General features: G+C 40.6%; 1 protein-coding gene across 1 annotated transcript in view; it reads right to left on the reverse strand.

The window, feature by feature from the left end:
- Positions 1-21,127, reverse strand: part of NUP155 (nucleoporin 155) — a 69,786-nt gene extending 48,659 nt beyond the window's left edge. The window contains exons 1-11 of the mRNA XM_056112050.1: positions 20,904-21,127; positions 18,294-18,431; positions 16,613-16,709; positions 15,143-15,213; positions 12,564-12,656; positions 11,087-11,253; positions 8,054-8,159; positions 5,626-5,699; positions 4,410-4,501; positions 2,698-2,795; positions 909-1,061 (exon numbers count right to left, since the gene is read on the reverse strand). Of these exons, the coding sequence (XP_055968025.1) occupies positions 909-1,061; positions 2,698-2,795; positions 4,410-4,501; positions 5,626-5,699; positions 8,054-8,159; positions 11,087-11,253; positions 12,564-12,656; positions 15,143-15,213; positions 16,613-16,709; positions 18,294-18,431; positions 20,904-21,060 (1,246 nt within the window). The 5' untranslated portion in view covers positions 21,061-21,127. The remainder of the gene's footprint in view (positions 1-908; positions 1,062-2,697; positions 2,796-4,409; positions 4,502-5,625; positions 5,700-8,053; positions 8,160-11,086; positions 11,254-12,563; positions 12,657-15,142; positions 15,214-16,612; positions 16,710-18,293; positions 18,432-20,903) is intronic.

Here is a 21,127-nt window from a genome sequence, read left to right on the forward strand (position 1 = left end):
TGGCTCTGCACTCAAGATATCACTTCTGGAGATACTGAAGAGGGGTCATATAGGTCTACTCAGGATCAACTCTGGTTGGCCGCATGCAAGACAAACATCTTACCCACTGTACTCTTGCTCAGTCCCTCTAATATTCAAAAATATTAGAATATTTTTGCTTGATTTGGTTTTCCTGCTGAAGAGGCATATGTATAAAAACTAAAATATTTCCAAGTTGTAGCAATTAAATTAATTTCATTTCAGAGGCTGAAGCGACAGTACAGCGGGTAGGGTGTTTGCCTTGCACATGGTTGACCCAGGTTCGATTCCCGGTATCCCATATGGTCCACAAGCTCCACCAGCAGTGATTCCTAAGTGAATAGCCAGGAATAACCCTGAGCATCGTTGGGTGTGACCCAAAGTCAAAAATTTAAAAAAAAATTAATTTCATTTCAGAGAGCCTGAGAGATAATGCAGTGGGTAGGGCGCTTGCCTTGCATGCAGGTGACCAGGCTTGGCTCCTGGAACTCCATACGGTCCCTTGATCCACCAGGCGTGAACCCAAAGCACTAAACCAGGAATAAATCCTGAACAGAGTCAAGAGCAGCCACAAAGCAAGCAAAAACCCCATCTCATTGAATAAACTGTTATTTTCAAACACCTCAAAACATATACCGCATTTTCCGTTTGGAGAATGTGGGATACTCAGTGTTGCATACCCCCAGCACTGAAAGACCATAAAGTACCAGGGATCAACCCTGAATTTTCCGCAAAGTACACACTCCAACCTATTTAGTAACTGCACCGATCCCTAATTTTAATAATCTTAAGAATCCCACTTTAAGTGCTTATTTCCGAACTTACATTTACTTTTTTTCCCTTTTTTTTATTGAATCAGAGTGAGATAGAGCTTTACAATCTGAACTTACCCTTACTGTAAAGAGCTTTGTGCACTTTTGAAGGCTTTTCCACTGTTGACGATGCTGAGAATCCAGGAGGTAGGCGGACATGAACCAGAGTCAATGTGTTAGGTCGCGCTAATGGCTGTCTGAACGGACAAGTGCTGAAATACAATCTTACACCTGAAGAAGAGTAAAATTATTAATAGGTAATAGAAAATGAAGAAGACCCAAGGAATATGTTATTACTCACAGTCTTAGGAAGATATACATCATTCTCCTAATATTTCAGAACCCTTTTTTAAAATTTTTGCTTCTGAACTTTCTTGCCAATTTTTTTTTTTTTGAGGGTCACACAAAAGCAGTCTTCAGGGGCTACACCTGGTACAGAACGAGGAAGATCATCTGATGCTGGAGACTGAACTTGGGTCTCCCACATGTAAAGCATGGCCCTTTAAGCCAGACTCCGCCCCCGCCTCTTTCTTGTTGATCTTAAATCACTATTAGCAGAAGTGGATTTCAATGACATTGTCATTATCCATACATTCTATACAGACAACCTGAAAACTATAAGCATAGGAGCCTGAGTTCTAATTTAGGTTGCCACTGAAGTTAAAAAATGACTTTATTGTTCAGGACTGGTTTTGCTTATTTATAAAAAGATAGAATCTCAGGAATCTCAAATTTTCAAAATCCTTTACTTTGTGAATTATTCGTAATGCAATGATAATTTAGAAATGGAAAATGATACAAAAGCAAAAACAGGTTTGGGTTCGCAGTGATGAGACACGCGGGGCCTCATGTAATGGGGGTGGAGCCAGCCCTTTTTTCCCCCACCCTAACATGACCCCGAGTCGCCACCAATGAACGGGCCTCTCTGGCTCTTGATCAAGCTGCTTAATGGCCATGATCCCAGAGACTCAGAAATAAATCTCGGAACCCAATGGCTTTTGGCAGAAATATGTCCAGACCGTGCAGTGGGTTACTGTCACCCCAAGGGGGAAAGGGTGCTGTCCCTCCACCTGCTCCCCCTTGGTGACTCGGTGGCTGCCATCTGCCAAAGTCATTGGACAGTCATGTTTGGGCCCGCAGTGACAAGACACACGGGGCCTCACAGGATGGGGTGGAGCCGGCCCTTTACTCCCCGTCACGAGACCCCAAGTTGCAGCCCATGAACGGCCTTTCTGGCTCCTGATCAAGCTGCTTGACGGCCATGATCCAAGAGACTCAGGAACAAATCTCGGAACCAGTAGGTTTTGACCGAAATCCCTCCAGATTTAATTGTTAAAATTTTGTTAATTCAAAATTGTGCAACCACTACTGCAGCCACGTGGTATCATGTTATTCATAACCAGCAATAGAAAACAAATTGTCTACTGTTGCCTTTTTGGCAGATCTGAGTGTTGGGGTAAAATCCCAAATAATAATGGTGGGTCTGGTGTCAAAATATTGAATGTAATCAAAGTAGAGAGAGAATAATGTGGAAATCATCTGCCCCACAGTTAGGGGGAGGGTTGGGATGGGGGTATACTGGGGATTTTGGGGTTGGAGAATGGGCACTGGTGAAGGTACGGGTTTCACTGTATGACCGAGACTTAAACCCGAAAGCTCTGTACTGCTCTCACAGCAATTCAATAAATAAAATTACAAAAAATGAAAAAAAAAAATAAGGTAGAGTTCATGGCCAATTCAATCAGCTAATCGGTGGCTGAATAAATAGCAGTACTCCTACATAAAAAAAAAAGCAAAAACATTTTCAAATTATAACTCCCAAAATCTGAAAACTGCATATACAGACAGAAATATAAATAAAACATACCTGCATGTGTTACAGCCAGTAACTGACAGTCCAATGATTCAGAGTTTTCAATCACTGCTATCTGGACAATTGGTTTAAAAACAGAACGATCTATGGTTCTAAAAGAAAACAAAAAATTTTCGGTTTTAAAAATGTATTGCTTTTAAAAAATTCACAAAAATTTTACACAAAATCATACAGAGCATTTTCTATCAGTATTTCTACAGGTCTAAAAAAATAGTTTAAAACTTCTTAGGAAAGCAATACAATAGCCACAAAGAACTACCAAAAACTCTTGCATGTTTGTTACATTATTATTATGATGATGATAAAGCCTGCTTCAAGGATTCTAAAAGGGTACATCTATTAGATTAATAGAAGATAGGGAACATGGTATTATTATGGCATAAAAAATAAAACAAAAACAGAGTATTATAGCAAAAATCAAGAACAAAAATGGGGATAAAAACAAACCTTTATATTAAAGAGATCTAGTCAACATCTTAACCATGTATTCAACAGTGGGAAAACTAGTTTGATGAGTTTCCTTTTCCTTTCTTTTGTGGTGCCTGCAGTCAAACTCAGGTCACACACACAAAAGGCATACACTTTACCACAGAGACCCATTTCTGGTCCTATTAGTCTTCTGATACAGTGCTACTAAAAGTTCATATCAAATTTAGTGACAATAGCTTAAAAAGAATCATTCTAAAGGTTGGGGCCATACCATAACAGACAGGGAAAACCAGTTTCAAACCCCAATACCACCTAAGCGCACCAGGAGTTATCCATCAGTATAGAACCAGGTGGTGCTCGTGGGACCATATGGAATGCCAAGCATTGAACCTAGGTTGGCAGCGTGCAAGGCAAACACTCTACTCGCTGTACTATCTCTCCAACCCTGTGGCAGCACTTTTTGAGATCAGACATTACACCATCTTCTAATTTAAGTTTTCTCAAAAACAATGCAGATAATAAAACTGGAAACTGTGTGCATTGTGTCCAATATTAGACTAAATTTGAACCATGCCAATCTAAAGGGGGACTTTGAGACATGTAGCTCCCTAGTGAAAACAACTAACTGGATAGACCAACTAAAACTTAAAAGCTCCAGGGCTGAGAAGATTGTATTGTGGGTAAGGCGCTTGCCTCATGTACAGCAAGCCCAGTTTTGAATCCCAACACCCCATATGGTCCCCCAGTCCCGCCAGGATTGTTCCTTGAACTAGAGACGGGAGTAGCCCTGAGCACCACCAGGTGTGGCCCCAAAGCAAACAAAACAACACTTAAAAGAACCAAGAACAAACATAGGCAGTTATACAGTTAAGCAGCTATACAGATGGACCACTGTTCCTGAAGTTTTGACCATTCATCTTAGATTATATGGAGCAATACTACATTGAATAAGGCACTTGGTTTGCACACAGCCAACCCAGGCTTGATCCCTTGCATCCCATATGGTGCCCTGAGCCTGCCCAGAGTGATTCCAGCGTGCAGAGTCTGGAGTAATCCTTGAGCACCACTGAGCCCCCAAATCAAAAAAATTTTTTATTTTAATGAAAAAAAAAATGAAGGCATTTTCAGCAGCCCTTTCAAATATAGCCAGTGATGTCATTTCCTTAAATATCCCTAGATTTCCAAAAAGGTTTTGAGGAAGTAATATTAGTACGCTGCACATTAACAGCAGAATTACACCTTTCAAATGAAATGCCAAAAATAAATTACATTATTACCTAGCAATGTTCCCAGCAGCAGAGACAATAGAATTCTGTGACACTGAGGCAACTCTGCTCATTCCTTGTCCATCCTGACCCAAATCATAAACCTGTGAATAAAAATTACACAATGAATTAAACTTAACACAAACTTAACACTTAACACAATGAATTAAACTTAACACTTAACACAATGAATTACAAACATTTTACAAAATAAAAATTCAAATACAACTTTATTAAATATAATTTTTCTTTTTAGGAATACTTTGATTTTGGTATCTCATAGCAGTAAAGAAATAACTCGAAAATTTTCATTATAAAGTCTGAATTTTTTCTGCTGGGGGAGCAGAGATAGGGGGTTGTCAAACCCAGTGATACTCGGGGTTACTCCAGGCTCTACACTCAAGAACTATATCCAGTGGTACAGCGGGGCCACATGAGATGCCGGGAATAGAACTTGGGTCGGTCACAAGTAAGCTAAGTGTCTTACTCACTGTACTATCTCTCTAGTTACTAACGTTAGAATTTTTAAAAAATGAAGTTCATAGGAAAAGTCCAAGAGTGAACTTTTTTTTTTTTTTTTTTTTTGCTTTTTGGGTTACTCCTGGCTCTGCACTCAGGAGTTACTCCTGGCGGTGTTCAGGGGACCATTTGGGATGCTGGGAATCGAACCCAGGTCGGCCGCGTGCAAGGCAAATGCCCTACCCGCTGTGCTATCTCTCCAGCCCCAAGAGTGGACTTTTTTTCCTAAAAAATTATGTTCAAAAAAACTAAAATGTTCCATCGGACTAACGATCTCATTCTATGGGCTAAAAGCAATTTTTTGTATGCTGGAGGTCCAAGTTTCATATCCAGCTCCACATGCTTCTCTGAAAACAACAGTTTAAGTAATCCTCGAGCACTACTGGGTATAGCTCCCCAAATAAAACAAAACAAAGATCCAAGACATCCCTTTCCCCTAAAATAGATAGCACTGTAACACTACCTAGCCGTAATTCATCGACTTTTGCTCGAGTGGCACCAGTAACATCCCCATTGTGAGACTTGTTACTGTTTTCGTATTCATATCAAATACACCACCGGGAGCTTGCCAGGCTCTGCCGTGTGGGCGGGATACTCTCAGTACTTGCTGGGCTCTCTGAGAGGGAGGGAGGAATCCAACCCGGGTCAGCCACATGCAAGGCAAACGTCCTACCCACTTTGCTAATGTTGGTGTAATATTAATACTTACTTGTATTACTCCTCTCTCAGATCGTGTATATAAAATATTCCTAGAATTATCAACTGCAATTTGAACAATAGGATCTAAAAGACAAAAAAGAAAAGAGAAACCCTGAAATTAACAAATCAAACAGTAGTGTAAATTGCTCACCTAAATCTTTACTGGGGACTGGAGAGGTAACACAGAGGGTAGGGCACTTGCCTTGAACACAGCTAACTGCGAGTCCCATATAGTCTCCCAAGAACTATGAGGAGTAATTCCTGAGCGCAGAGTCAAAAGTAATCCCTGAGCATCAACAGTGGCAACCCCCCACCCCAAAACAAAACAGAAAAGAACTTTGCAGTACATGACTTTCTATCACTTTTAGATTAATCCTAGGAAATTTACATAAGGACAAAAATCAAGAATTTGAGAAAACAGTGAAAAAAGCAAATAGCAAGCAGGCTACATTATGCACATCGCCCTCAAAGTTATTCTGTCATCTAAATGAATTTTAAGACAAAGAACAAATTCTATCCTTTCTTTTTTTGGGGAGGGGGTTAAGGGGGGCATCACACCCTGCAGTGTTCAGTGTTTACTGCTGGCTCTATACTCCTAAATCACTCCTGGAGGTGCTTGGCGGACCACATGGGATGCTGGGGACTGAACCCAAATCGGCTGCCTGCAAGACAAGGATCTATCCAATGCACTATTTCTCCAGCTAACAACAAATTCTAGATTTCCTCTGGATAAGAACTGTATGCTAAAAGTAGGTAAAGGAACATACATGATAACCTCTCAGTACCTGTATTGCAAACCATAATGCACAAGGGTGGGGGTGGGGTGGGAATTGGGGTAAGAAAAGAGAAAGGAAAGAGGGGAGGAAAGGGGGGGAGAGAGAGAGCCAGAGAGAGCCAGAGAGAGAAAGATTGAAAGGAGAGGCAATGAGCATTGGTGGTGGGAAATGTACAGTGGTGGAGGGATGGGTGTTAGAAAATTGTATGACTGAAAACCAACCATGAACAGCTTTGTAACTGTACATCTTGTGATGATTCAATTAAAAAAATTCTAGATTTTATTCCTTTCCTTAAAGAACGTTATAGTTTGCTTCAGTAATTCACTCAACAAACCGCAAGAAATTTAGTTATAGAAACATCTTTAGGTGTATTTATTTTACTAAAGCATTCTAAAAGCATTATTTTCATCTAAACCTCTCAATTCTTAAACAATCACATATAAATTTCATACTGGAGATTTAACTAACCCCTCCCGCCAAAATTAAGTGGATTCATGCAAAATTGAATCAGCTTAATCAATGACTGAATAAATAGCAGTACTCCTACATTATTAAAAAAAAAGAAAAAAATTAAGTCTCAGACTTTTATTTTTTACATGTATGTGTATACATATATGTAAATAAACACATATTTCTATATTATACATAATATATATAAAATATATAACTATATGAGCATATGTACATATATATAAATCAGATCATGCTCAATAATTTATAGAAACTTTGGAATAAAACACACAACCTGTTTGGTATACCTCTTGTCCTTTCAGAGACTTCATGAATCTACCCCAGGGCAGAGATAGTACAGCAGGTAGGGCATTTGCCCTGCACGTACCTGATCCAGGTTCAATCCCTGGCACCTATGTGGCCCACCCAAGCACCACCAAGAGCAATTCCTGAGTGCACAGTCAGGTATATGCCCTGGGTATTGTCAGGTTTGACTCAGAAACAAAAAAGAAAAAAGCAACTTGTGATTTCATACCAGACTATTTAATAAAACATTGGGGGGGGGGGGGGGGGCGAGGACATTTGAGTCCCAGCTGGTGGTGCCTAATGGGACACTCCCAGCTCTTGTGCTTATGCTCAGGGGACCATCTGGTACTGAGGTGAGCCGCACACAAAACAAGTCCCTTAACCCCTGTACTAACTCTCCATCCCTGAGAAATTTTCAATTTAAGGATAAAGTTAGATATTTTCGTTTATTTTTGGTTCCTGGACCACATCCGGCAATGCTCAGGGGCTATTCCGGGCAATGCTTAGGGGACCGTATGGGGTGTCGGGATCAAACCTGGGCCACCCTCATGCAAAGCAAAAGCCTTACATGCTGGACTCTCTCTATAGCCCAGAAATGAGACTTTCTAAAGAAAATATTAAAGTCAATAATATTTCAGATTTTTGTTTTCCAGGGACCCCCATGTATGGCTCAGGGGTTGAACACTTGCCTTGCATTTTCAACACCCTGAGTTTGATGGGTTACACTGCCTAGAGGGCAAGAACGGTGGAATCCCAGCATTACTGGCGGGGAAATTTCTGGATTCAAAACAGTGTGTGACCTCCAGCACCACAAAAATATGTGCTCCATCACATGGCCATCCCAGGATGGGATTACAACCCTCTAATACAACAGCAAATCTGTGCACCAAATTGGTTTCTACTTACCATCTTCCGAGAATGTGAATTGCAGCAATGAAGGAACAAGGAAAGAAAGGGAGCTCTTTGAATGGTTTATTTTCCTACACCTTTGGCTAAACCAACCTGCTTCTGCCTTGAAAGAAAAAAGGATTCGTAAATGTGGATACTCCTTCCTGTCATAATAACACTATATATTCATGTTTGAAACAATTCTCAAATCTTAGTGAAACAACAGTAATTATAGACATATTACTTAAAAGTATTATTTTCAGCTCTGTAATTAAAAATAGAAAATATATTTGGCTATCATAAAATCACTGCTTTCAACTTATTAGCTGTGTCTATTTCAGCAAGAATGGCACTGCTATATTAGGAAGCCCACATTTTAATTATGTTAATTATTTTGAAAATTATCTTATTAAGAGGCCAGAGCGATAGTACAGCAAGTAGGGTGCTTGCCTTGTGCACAGCCAACATGAGTTTAATCCCTGGCAATCCATATAGTACCCCAAGCACTGCCAGGAGAAATTCCTGAGTGCAAAGCCAGGGGTAATCTCCGAGTATCATCAGGTGTCAAACAAAAACAAAATTCTTTTAAATAATAATAATATTAATTTTATTAAAAAAAATTCTATTTGAGGGCTGCGACATAGTATGAAGGTTAAGGCATATGCTTTGCATGCAGCCAATCTTGGCTAGATTCTTAGGCAGTACTTATGGTCCTGAGTACTACCAGGAGTGATCCTGAGCACAGAACCAGAAATAAGCTCCGAGCACAAATAGGTGTGGCCCAAAAACCAAATCAAAAAAAAGCCCTCCTATTTGAAAGTAGAAAGCAGGAGACTGGAGCAATAGTACAGCAGGTAGGGCATTTGTTTCACCTGCTGCTGACCTGTGGTCAATTCCCAGCAGCCCATATTGTCCCGTAAGCTCACCAGAAGTGATCCCCAAGCACAGAACCAGGATTAAGTCCTGAGCAATGCCAGGTGTGACCCCCCGGACCAAAAAATAAATAAGTTCTAAAAATAAAAAGGCTACAGGATCTTCTTATGGTACAGTGAGTAGGGAACTGCTGCAACCAATCCAGGTTCAATCCCTGTCATCTCCTATGGTCCCCAAGGACTGCGAGGAGTAACTAAGAAGAGTCAGGAATAAGCCCTAAGAATGGACAGGTGTAGCCCCAGAAAGAGAGAGAGAAAGAAAGAAAGAAAGAAAGAAAGAAAGAAAGAAAGAAAGAAAGAAAGAAAGAAAGAAGGGAGGGAGGGAGGGAGGGAGGGAGGGAGGGAGGGAGGGAGGGAGGGAGGGAGGGAGGGAGGGAGGGAGGGAGGAAGGAAGGAAGGAAGGAAGGTAAGTCGGTCGGTCAGGCCTGGAGATAGTGCAAAGGGTTACTGCAAGCTACGCATGAGGGAGACCTGGGTTTATCCACCAAGCACTGCTGAAACCTAAACGTGCAGACTGTAATCCCTGAGTACTGCCAGGTGTGACCCCCAAACCAAAAACATTATAAGCACTACTCATAAATGCCAAACTACACAAAGTATAGGCCTTTATGTAATCTTTTCCCATTATAGCTAAAATGAAATCTAAATGACAAACAGTGACATCATAATCTACAGTCTCAATGACTGGGTTCTGCTAGACTGTAAAGCAGTTTCTAGGGTTCAAATCTAAACAGTGATACTAATTAGTTATGAGACTATTAGACTATTATTTTGCAAGTTTAATGTTAACTTCATAAAATGACAACAATATAGTATGGAAAAAACAAAGGCACTTTAAAGAAAATACAAACGACCGATAAAATACACACACCAAAAATTCTCAATCCATCCAGTAGAAATCAGTATCCCTTTATCAGATTAATCAAAATTAGTAATTCAATCATAATATTAAAACTGAATTGAGAAAACAGAAACACATTTATAAATGTCAGATAAAAGTCCAAAACATTTAGAGGGCAATTTGGGAATACTAAATATATAAACACAATAACCCAAACATTAGAATTTTAAGCCTCTACCCTCAAAAATATTTACATACACAGGAGGCATATCACAGCATGATTCACAAGAAGGAAAACTGAAGTCCAGCAGAAATGAAATCCAGCAAGGTAATGTGCAAACAACCCTCTAAAGGAATTCAAACTCTCAGAAAGCACTACAACTTGCTGTTCATCCCTAGGCTTGCTTAACTAAGTATGACAGTATCACAAAGAAGGAGGTATGCAAACTCCCACCCCGTCATCTCAAAAATAGCAAGAGAGCCAAAGAAAAAGTGCAGGGGAAAAGGCTCTTGCCTGGTATTCAGCACCACAAAAGGCGTCTTGGCACCACCAGGAATGTGCCCTGAGCACTGCTGCTGGGAGTCCTCCCACCCTTCTCTCCCCCCAAAAAAACAACAAAAATATGAAAATACAGATGAAAAAGAAAATACAGATGCATGAAAACAGAAAGACCAGGGCCAGAGACTGTACCGTGGGAAGGGCACTTCCTTGCAAGTGGTCCACCTGAGTTCGATGCCAGGCACCCCAGATAGTTTCCCACACCCTGCCAGGAATAAGTCCTGAGCACAGAGCAACTGAGCACCACCAAATCCTTATCTCCCCTCACCCCACAAAAAAAAGTTAATAGGGAGCCAGAGAGATAGCCTTCTGGTCAGGAATACATGAACTGCAAACATAAGGCCCAGGTTCAATCAAAAGCACAACATGAACCCCAGACCAGAGAGCTTGGAATAGTCCCAAAGTACCACCAAGTGCAGTTAAAAAAATAAAATAAAAAAATCAATGAAATAGTATTTTAATAGACCTGGAGAGACAGTGTACTGGGCTGGATCACATGTTCCATACAGAAGTCGCAGGTTCAATCCCCAGTACCACATGGTTCCCAAAGGGAGTGAATCCCTGGGAAATGAACCAAGAGAAACCAAGAGGAGAAAAGGTGGTAGCCCAAACACCAAAAATATACATATAACTGTTTGTGTAAGCAGAAATAAAAGTTACTCTATCATTTCTCATGTAGGAGGAAGAGGAAAAAAATGTTTATGAAATGACAGACTTACTTGGTATGCTACTTCATATAAACATCCATCCTTTCCAGCCAAGAAGATTCTGCCATTATCAGTGGATGTTATTGTTAAAAGGTAAGTATTGTCAGTAGGAAGAGAATATAAAGGATCTGGAAGCAATTGCATTCCACCACACATACTGTCATTGAGAACTCCAGAACCTATTATTTAAAAAGAAAGAAGAATATAGAAATACTTATTAGCTTTTAAGAACGTCAAAATGTTCACTGTATTATCTTCAGAACTGATATACTTACTGAATTCATATCATATTCAGGATTCTAGAACACTCAAAAAACTTTAAAAATCTGAAATAATTTGATAATTCAAGTTAAAGAGAATCTACAACTATATAACATAAAATATATGATATGATTATTATTTTTTGGGGGGGGGAAGAGTCATACCCAGTGATGCTCAGGAATTATTCCTAGCTCTGCACTCAGGAATTATTCCTGGCGGTGCTGGGGGGTCAGGTGGGATGCTGGGGATTGAACCCTGGTTGACCGCACACAAGGCAAACACCCTACCTGCTGCACTATCACGCCAGCCCCTTATACATAATTATTATATAACATAGTAAACTATCAAAAAGTAACCTACATTGAGTCAGCCATGTGGCTCAAGTGGCAGAGCACAAGATTGGCCCGTGCAAGGCTATGAATTCAATCCCTAGCCTTGCATGCCACTCCTCAGATTCTGTACCACTGGGAGTGGCACTGAGCCCCAGCAATCCTGACGGTGACACACCTCAAACGCCCACAAAAAAAGAACCTAAATCATTCAATTTTTGGACAAAAGAAAAAAGAGATGGTGCTAATAATCACTAATTTAAATCACTCAAAATGAGTTATTATTACCCCACTGCTAAAGCTAAAGAAGTCACTGAATGCGACTACAATAAACTGCAAGTTTCTTATGACAGTAAGAGAAAAAAAAATGTAGTATCTTTCAATTCAGGCCAAAACGGCCATTTAAAATTATTTATTTAGTATCTGGGCCATACCTGACTGTGCTCAGTCAGGGCTTACTTCCGACTCTGCACTCAGGTATCACTTCTAGTAGACTCAGGGAACCATATGGGGTGAATATGTGATTGAAGCGGTATCAGCTGCAAGCAAGGCAAGCACTCTACACATCATACCATCACTCGACACAAACAACACGCTTTAATTAAAAGACAAACCAAAAAAACCCAACGACATTGGAGCCTGAGTGAGCAATAGTGCAGCATAAGGTGTTTACCTGACACACAGTCAACATGGTATCCCACATGATTCCCCACATACCACCAGGAGTGAACCCTATGCATCGTCAGGTGCCCCCCATTAAAAAAAAAACCTAATAAATCAAATTTAAAGAACAACATTTGCGAGGAATGTGGCTCAGTGACAGAGGCATAAGCCTTGAATTAGTGAGCCCATGACTTTGATCAAAAGTACAACAAAACACAACATATGGACAGATATACCTGTTTGCAAATTAGCATAGCTGAGTCCAAGAATCACTATGTCCACTGGAGTTGCCAAAACCAGAAGGTGTCGGACATGTGGCTGAAAGATGCCTAAGATAAAATACATGCAGGTAAGGATTATTATTCAATAAACAGCCAGCACATAAGCAGTAAGAAAATAATGTTTTTAGCACGAATGAGTCCCCAGAATTCTGACATGTTATACATAAACCTTTAGAACATAAGTAAAAAACGTCAGTCACTAAAAGATGATTCCTGGGCTAGAATGACAGTACAGTGGATAGGGCACTTGCCTTGCATGCAGCTGAACAGGGTTCCATCTCCAGTACCTCGTATGGTTCCCCTGAGGAGCACCACAGCCAGGATAAACCCTGAGCGTAGCTGGGAGGGAACCAAAACCAAAAGAAAAAATTCCTTTTTTTTCCCCCCTCCATCATACCTGGCGATGCTCAGGGATGGTTATTCCTGGCTCTGTACCTGGGAATCACTCGTGGAAGACCATATGGCAGCTGAGGATCAAACCTAGGCTGGCTACATGGAAGGCAAATGCCCTATGTCTTAGCATAAACTAGCTTTACTTTTAGGATTGACTTTTCAAAGTATGAATCAGTACTTTCTGAAGGGATGTTAATAAATAAGGAAAAAGAAAGTTTTAAAAAATTTATTTTAGGGTGAAAGTATAGGCGTAAAGTGCTTGCCTTGAGTGCCTCAAGAGGAATGATCCTTAAGCACAGCCAAAACAAAGCAAAAAGTTTTATTCCAGGGGCCAGACACTGCCATGCATGCAGCCAAACCAGATTTCATCCTAGGTCTCCCCTGACTCAGGAGACAGCCCTGAAAGTAGCTGAATGTGGCCCCAAAATAAAACAAAACAAAATTTTTTTTAAGAAAGGTTTATAGGGCTGGGATGATAGTACAGGAGACAGGGCATTTGCTTTGCAAGTGACCAACCCAGGTTCAATCCCCAGCATCGCATATGGTCCCCCAAGCACCACCAAGAATAATTCCTGAGTGCAGAGCCTGGAGTAACCCTTGAACATTGCTGGGTGTGATTCAAAAAGCAAAAAAAAAAAAATCTAAATCCTGTTCTTCTATGGGCTTCTGAGACCTAAAATACAAATATAGGGGCCTGAGAGATAGACAGGTAGGGTGCTTGCTGTAGAATAACACTGCCACAGGGAGCTCAAGTTTATTGGGTTACACCCATCACAATGCTCCCGAGTCACTCCCATTCCTCTGTTTATCTGTAAACTCTTCTCTGTGCTTTCCTCCCTGGCCAGTTAATCACCTTTTCTCCCAATTCAGATTCTGTTATCTTGTAAGATCAGATCCTTCTAAGGACACTGAACTTGTATTGTAAGTTATGTCCTTTGCATAGTTTACCTTAAAGCAATGTCCTTTCTGTATGGACACAGGAAGACAGTTAATATTATGCTTTGTAACTTGGGAGTTGATTGACTCCGAATAATATTTACTCCTGGGCATGCTTTCTTGACTCAGTTGCCCTTAGTTCCTAGCACCCCAAAAGCAGGGTCCCGACGAGGGACTGAATAGCAAGCTGTGAGCTACCCTGGCATCAAAATGGGCCAGGCCAAAGCGCCACAGATATTCAATTGTAAGTTGAGGGCATGATCATGGACAAATGCTGTCATGATCCAAAAGTAAGTAACGACGAGACTAGGACTCTGCTGGGCTAGGAAGACTAACCTGGCCTAAGGACTAATATATATGTATGTATGTATGTATGTATATATATCGGAATATATAGCGAGATTTCCTCAGGAAGAACCAAACTGTAAGTTTATCTCTTACTGTGTTCATGCAGAATGACATTGCTAGAAATATTAGAAGTAGAGATTTAATCCTTGAGCTAATCTCCTGGAGGAGTGGTCTTACCTCTCTTTGCTGATTTGTTAATGTTCAACCCACCTTTGTGTCACCACCCTACGTGACAGCTATATAAACTAAGACTGTAAGCCCGAAGGAGGCTTGGGTTGGAGAGAGCAGAGACTGAGGCTCAGGCTAAGACTCGGGCAGAGGCTCAAGATTGGAATAAACTACAATTGATACCGACCAGCCTGGCCCTCGTTCATTGCTTCGCCTGCCCATCGCCATCGACCTCCCTGGGGTGGGGGAAACGGCTCAAAACTACCAAACGCAGGTGGAGGGAGAGATAGAGCGCTGCCGGACCTTCTGAAAACACACACTTGCCTTACATGCAGCTTATTTGGTTTCAACCAGAGCACAACATATGATCCCTGAACCCTTGCTAGGAGTAATCCCTGAGTAAAGAGCCAGGACATAAGCATAGCAAGGACTGGACCCCAAACAAAAAACAAAAAAAATGTCCAGACAGAGGCCAGAGCAGAGGGTCGGCCTCTGTCTTGCACACACCAACCCTGGTTCAATCCCTGCCATCCCTTATAGTCCTGAGAGTTCCCTAAGAGCAGAGCCAGGAATAAACACTGAACATTGCCAGATGTGGCCCAAAAACAAACAAAATGAGATGTTATTCAGTTAAAACAGAGATTATATATATGCAAATATAATGTTATCCTTCAAGTTTTCTTTCTTACCAGCTTTCGGTTTCACAAGTCCCACAGCAAGGATAGTCTCACTAAGTCCATCAAAGTAGGCAAGGTCTCCTCTGTCAAAAGTCAAAAAACATGTTTACATGTTTAAAAGAAATGCGTATATATTCTATACATAAGTATGAGAGAAAACATTTTTTCTCTTAAATCTATTTTTTTTCCATTACATCTCAAGCTCTACAACACTAATAAACCAGTAGTAGTAGCACACCAGCTTTGATGGGATGTAATGCAAAAGGCAACCAATCTCGACTAACCAGATAGTAATATATCTTGTTACACAAGGCCTCACCTGAAACATCTTAATAATCTTTCATACAAGGACTTTATGTCTCCATGGTGAGATACAATAATTTACACTAATTTTCTTCTAAGGAAATGTTTTTTGATCATTCTGTTAGTAAAATTATTGATGACAAACAATATAAAATAAATCATTGAGGGCATGTTATGGGGACAGGCTTAAAGGGCGGTTGGAAAAATTGGAGACAATGGTGGAGGGAGGATGGAAGTGGTGGTGGGATTAGTGTTGGGATACTGAATGCCTCTGACGAATCATCATGAACAGCTTCAAAAACTAGTGTTTACATAAAGTAGGGGGAAAATTTACATATGTAGGCCTTACATACTCAATGTAAATTGCAAAATTTACATTTATATATTAATATAGAATAGACTCTATATTAATATAGAATTGATTTAAGTTTATTAATGACAGATGAGACATGATTATTACTATGAGATTCAAGTATAAAATTGAATGTAATATGCTTTAGATTCCAGAATTGAAAACTTACATATGTAAATGAGAACAGGCATTTCATTATATCGTATTAAACGGTTTTAATTTTATTTACAAAGGTCAAAATTATAGAGTAATCACAAATTGGCTGTTACGGATTTATTTTCTGACCATTCTCTCTACCATTTCTTACAGTTTTGTTGGAATAAACAATATAAAGTAAATTTGTTATGTGCCTAAAGGGGCTGCTTGGAATTGAGAGGAAAACTAGGGATATGGTGATGGGAAGGTCACATTGGTGCTGCTGGAACACGAAATGCCTGAAATGACTGTATAATGAACAACTTTGTAAATCACAGTGTTTTTAATAAAAATTAATTTAAGAAAGAAGCGTGATCCCTAAGAGCAGAGCCAAGAGTAAGTCCAAGAACTGGCTAGTGTAGCCCCTTTCCAAAAGAAAAAAATATATACATTTCAAGTTCATCCAAGTAACACAGTAACAACAAAGTCTCCAATGGAGACGTTACTGGGCCTGCTCGAGCAAATCGACGATCAACTGGAGGGCCTTTACTTTTACTTTACTTTTCAAGTTCATATTAGACCACCAAGATGCTGCACAAACAAAAGATGAAACAGCAACTTCAGAGTAGAACTCTAGCCAAAACACTTTCAAACTCGTCTCCCGCTCAAGCAAACCAGCCTTCAATCCATACCCATCTTCATAGTTCCACATGAATATGTCGCTGTCGATGGTGAGCCACGCTCTGCTGATAGGAGGGAACACACCCATCATGCAATTACACTGCATATCTGTGAGAGTATGGATGTAAGGTAGAAAGATTTCAATCTCCTGTTTCTTAAAGTTTTTTTAAAGTTTCAATTTAAAAGTCATGATTTAAAAATTATGACCTATCGGCCAGAAAGATGGTACAGGCAGGTAGGGAGGTTGCCTCGCACAGGGCCGAACCAGGTTTGATCTCCAGCAAAGCAAAGGATACCCGAAGCCCCACTTAGGAGTCACCCCTAAGTGTGACATCAGGAGGAGGCCCTAAGCATCACCAGGTGTGGCTCAGAAACAAAAAAATTCTAACATGTTTATTCTTTAGTAAAATGTGCAAAAGAGAGCCAAAGAGAGGGATGAGAGGGTTAAGGGCATGCTTTGAAGGTAGGGAGTCCCTTGCTGAACCCCCAGCAGTACACAGGGAGTGATCCCTGAGAACTACCAGGTATGGCCCCCCAAAAAACAAACAAAATACAGAGCAAAAGAAACAACTTAATTTCTAAAGGTTTAATAAAAGTTATGTGACAGAAATAGTTGTAATCTATAACAACTGCTATCAGTACATTTGAAATGTATTCTGAAGAATGGATTCATTAGCTGGAAAGAAACACTGATCATGAACAATCTCACTGAATTATGACACTAGAAACTGTTTTACTGGAGACCTTTCATATTAATAGTCAATGATTAAAAAAAAGACATGTTAAACTAGGTGGCATAGTTAGATGACAATTTTTGAGCTTTTTAATAGCACAACAAAAATAAAGTCTGGGGCAGGAGGGATAGTACAGTTGAGTATGATGCTACTCTTAAAAGCTTCCAATCTAGGTTTGATCATTGGAATCTCATATAGTCCTCTGAGCACCACTAGGAATAACCTAGGGGCCCAAAAACAAAATAAAAAATAGACAAATAATTGATTTTTGTTTCATTATGAGACAATGGAACAACTGCAAAAAGAAAATAATTCCTAATATAAGGAAATGTCTCTAGCAGAAAGTTAAGAAATATGGGGTCAGAGATTGTTTAATGGGTAGGACACTTTCTTGAATGTGGTTGAACTGGGTTCAATCCCTGGCACTCCATATGGTCCCTAGAGCTCTACTGGAAACGATCCCTGAGCACAGAGCCAGGAGTAAGCACCAAGCATACCAGGCATAGCCCAAAAGCAAAGAAACAACAACAAAAAAAGAAGTTCCTTGTAAACAATCCACTTTCTCATGGCCCACAAACAATTCAAAGGTGACTCAACTTCAATATTCAATGTATGAAATGTTCTAGGCACATAGCAAAGTAGCCATAGTTTAACTTATTTTCAGTTAAACTCTTAAATGAACTCATATACAACATATTAAATAAAAAATCAAAGCGGGGTTGGAGAGATAGCACAGCAAGTAGGGCACAGCTCTGCACAGGGCTGGCCAGATTCGATCCTTAGCATCCCATATGGTCTCAAATTCCTGGGTGCAGAGCCAGGAATAACGGCCAAGCATCTCTGGGCATGGTCCAAAAACCAAAACAAAAACCAAACAAACAAAATAGTAAAAATTCAAAGTGCCACCAATTTAAAGTTTGTTTGTTTTTTTTTTAAGAGTTAAATTGCGGTAGGATACGTCCAAATTGTTCCACAAGCTCAGGTGGGAGAGGAACTCTTCGAATGGAACTGATCTCTGGAAGATTCGGCACAGATAGCAACCCAGGTCCTTGTAGAGGATAATCCATATCTGACATGCCAGATACAGTGGGATTACCTACAAAAAACCAGAAACATTTAATTAACAAAGTACTGTATACCAATAGGGGATACAAAACTATACACTAAGGGGCTCTATGCTTTAGAAAAACTAAAGTTCTGACCATAAACAAAAGAGACCAATGCTTTTGTTTTGGGACTACACACAGCAGAGCTCAGGAATCACTGCTGGAAGGGCTTAAAGTTTATATAGGATTAAACCTGGGTCAGCTGCAGGCAAGGCCAAAAGTCCTACCCACTACTATCTCTCTAACCCCAGATGACCCATGTTAAAATGGGGGTAACAACAAGCATGGAATGTTAAGTTCAGTCATTTAGTTTTGCCTATTTTACTAATATAAGTGGGAAAATGTGAAACCATGGGACATTTACAAGCACTAAAACTTTGTAAAAGGGTTCACTCAGTCTGTCATTCCTTTTCCTGAACAAGGTGCTCAGTAAACCTAACTGATGACTATACAATTCCCAGCTACAACAATTCCAGTAACATGCCCAACCATACTTCATTTATATTACTCTCCGTTCCTCTCCTTAAAGCAAATCCCAAACATCCCATTTAAAACAATTAAAACTTAATTGTAATAAGTGTGTTGAGTGGCAACAAAAAAAAAACACAAAAGACAAAGAACTTTAGTGAGGATGTATAAAAGGCTAAGAAACTTTATAGATGGTCAGAGCAATAGATCAATGGGCTGAGAGCAAGCTTTGCATATGTGCAGGTAAGATCCAATCCCTGACACTAGGGTAGAAAAGTAGGAGTGGAAAAGGCTCTTGCCTTTGTTGTGGCAGAACCCAGTTTGCCACAACCCATGTAGCCCAGAACTACATATGGGACCCCAGCATCTTGATGGATCACTGAGGAGCAGAAAGCCAGAAAAGACCCTCACCACCACCAACTGTGGCCCCCAAATCAAGCAAAACAAAAACCAAATCAGTATGTTGCACTTTGTGAACCCCTAAGCAACTAGTTAAGAATAAGCCCTAAATCTGGAGAAAGTCTGTCAAGCAAAGATAGATATTCCAGATACTCCAGAAATGGGGTGGGGGGAGTGAGGGAAAAGGTAGGGGGAATCCAGTGTGACTGGATCAAAGGGGCTGAGAAGAAGATGGGAGAAATCAAGAGAATAAGATAAAAAACAAGAGAACAAAAATGGAGAAATTAAGAGAGAGCCTGGAGTAATCCCTGAACATCCCTGGGTGTGGACCAAAACAAAAAAAACGAAGTTGCTAACACCAAGAATCCAATCCAGGGCCTCATATAGACAAGACAGGAACTCTACTACCAAGCTATATCTCTGGTCTGTACTCAACTCTTTATTATTAAATATTAAGGGCCACTTCCCACAGTGTGTGTATGGGGGGGTACACCACGTATCTTTTAAACTTTGCACTCCCTACTCATTTCTTTCAAGACTGAAGTCTGGGGGCCGGAGTAATAGTACATCATGTAGGGCATTTGCCTACACGTGAGGGTCCCAGGTAGAAACCCAGCATTCTATATAGGTTCCCAGAACACCACCAGGAGGGATCCCTGAAAACAGAGCCAGAATTAAGTCCAAAGCACTACGCGGATAAGTGGGTGAACCCAAAACAAGAAAAAAACACTAACAGGAGGCTTACAGGTGTCTCTAAGTTCACATCCGACGTATCATGCTGGCCAAACTATCTTGGTCCTTGCCTACTACCTAAGCTTTTTTTAATCCTCTGCTTTTTCTATTTCCATTTCAGTTAAGAATCACTTTTCTGTTTTGTTACTGTTTGTTTGGGGGCCGGTAGTGCTCAGGGAAAACCCTGGTTCGGTTCTAGAGGTCATAGGTAGTGCCAGAGATAGAACCTGCAGTTGGCTGCATGCAAAGCAAGAGCACTGCTCGCTTTACTATATCTCCGGCCCCAAGACTCACTTTTTTTTTCCCAACAGCCTAGGTAATTTCATATGTGTTGAGAAAGCACCCTCCTTGTCCATAGTAGCTGCTAATTTCCCTGTTGCTTCCCTTAAATTTCACTGGAAGCTTCCTATTACACTAACCGTACACATAATACAACGAGCATCAGAGACACCATAGTAAATCTCCCAGTTATTTCGCTCTTCGGTCTCACTGTAATATGAATTCAAGAAATTAACAAGAAAGTGTATGATCAGGAGAGATCCTTCACATCCCGCCTTAGCGTTAAACGTTTCCTTGAGAGTCAGGGAGACACTTGTTAGTTACACTCACTGCTTCTTTCTGCTTAAGACTTTTGTTGTTGTTGTTGTTGTTCACCCTTATGGTCTTGATCTAAAAATGAGGAAAAGGTGAAAAACAAAGCAAATGGAAAATGGGTTTTCTAGTGCAGCAATCAGTACTCCAAGAAAACTACGCCTGTCTTAGCTGGGCCCACCCTGAAAAGAATAAAACCCAATCCTTCTTAGGGGGTGGGGGTTAGAGTGCTCTGAAGCGAGAAAGCAGCAAAAAAGGCTCCGATCACTCACTTGGGGCCGACACCATGAGTAGGTCGGAAAGGTCCGGGTACATGCGGTCTTCCTGCAACAGTCGGTCGATGAGCCGCCCGGCATTTTCCAGGGCTTCCTGCAAAGCCGCAGCCGCCGTGGAGGCCGGCATCGCCAAGCTCGATAAAGCTGACGGCATCTGTAAAACTGGATTCACCAGCGTCCGGCCCAAAACACAAAAAACCCCGGAGAGAAAATGAGATCAA

The sequence above is a fragment of the Sorex fumeus genome, unplaced genomic scaffold (assembly GCF_029834395.1).
Source record: "Sorex fumeus unplaced genomic scaffold, SorFum_2.1 ptg000015l, whole genome shotgun sequence".
NCBI lineage: Eukaryota > Metazoa > Chordata > Mammalia > Eulipotyphla > Soricidae > Sorex > Sorex fumeus.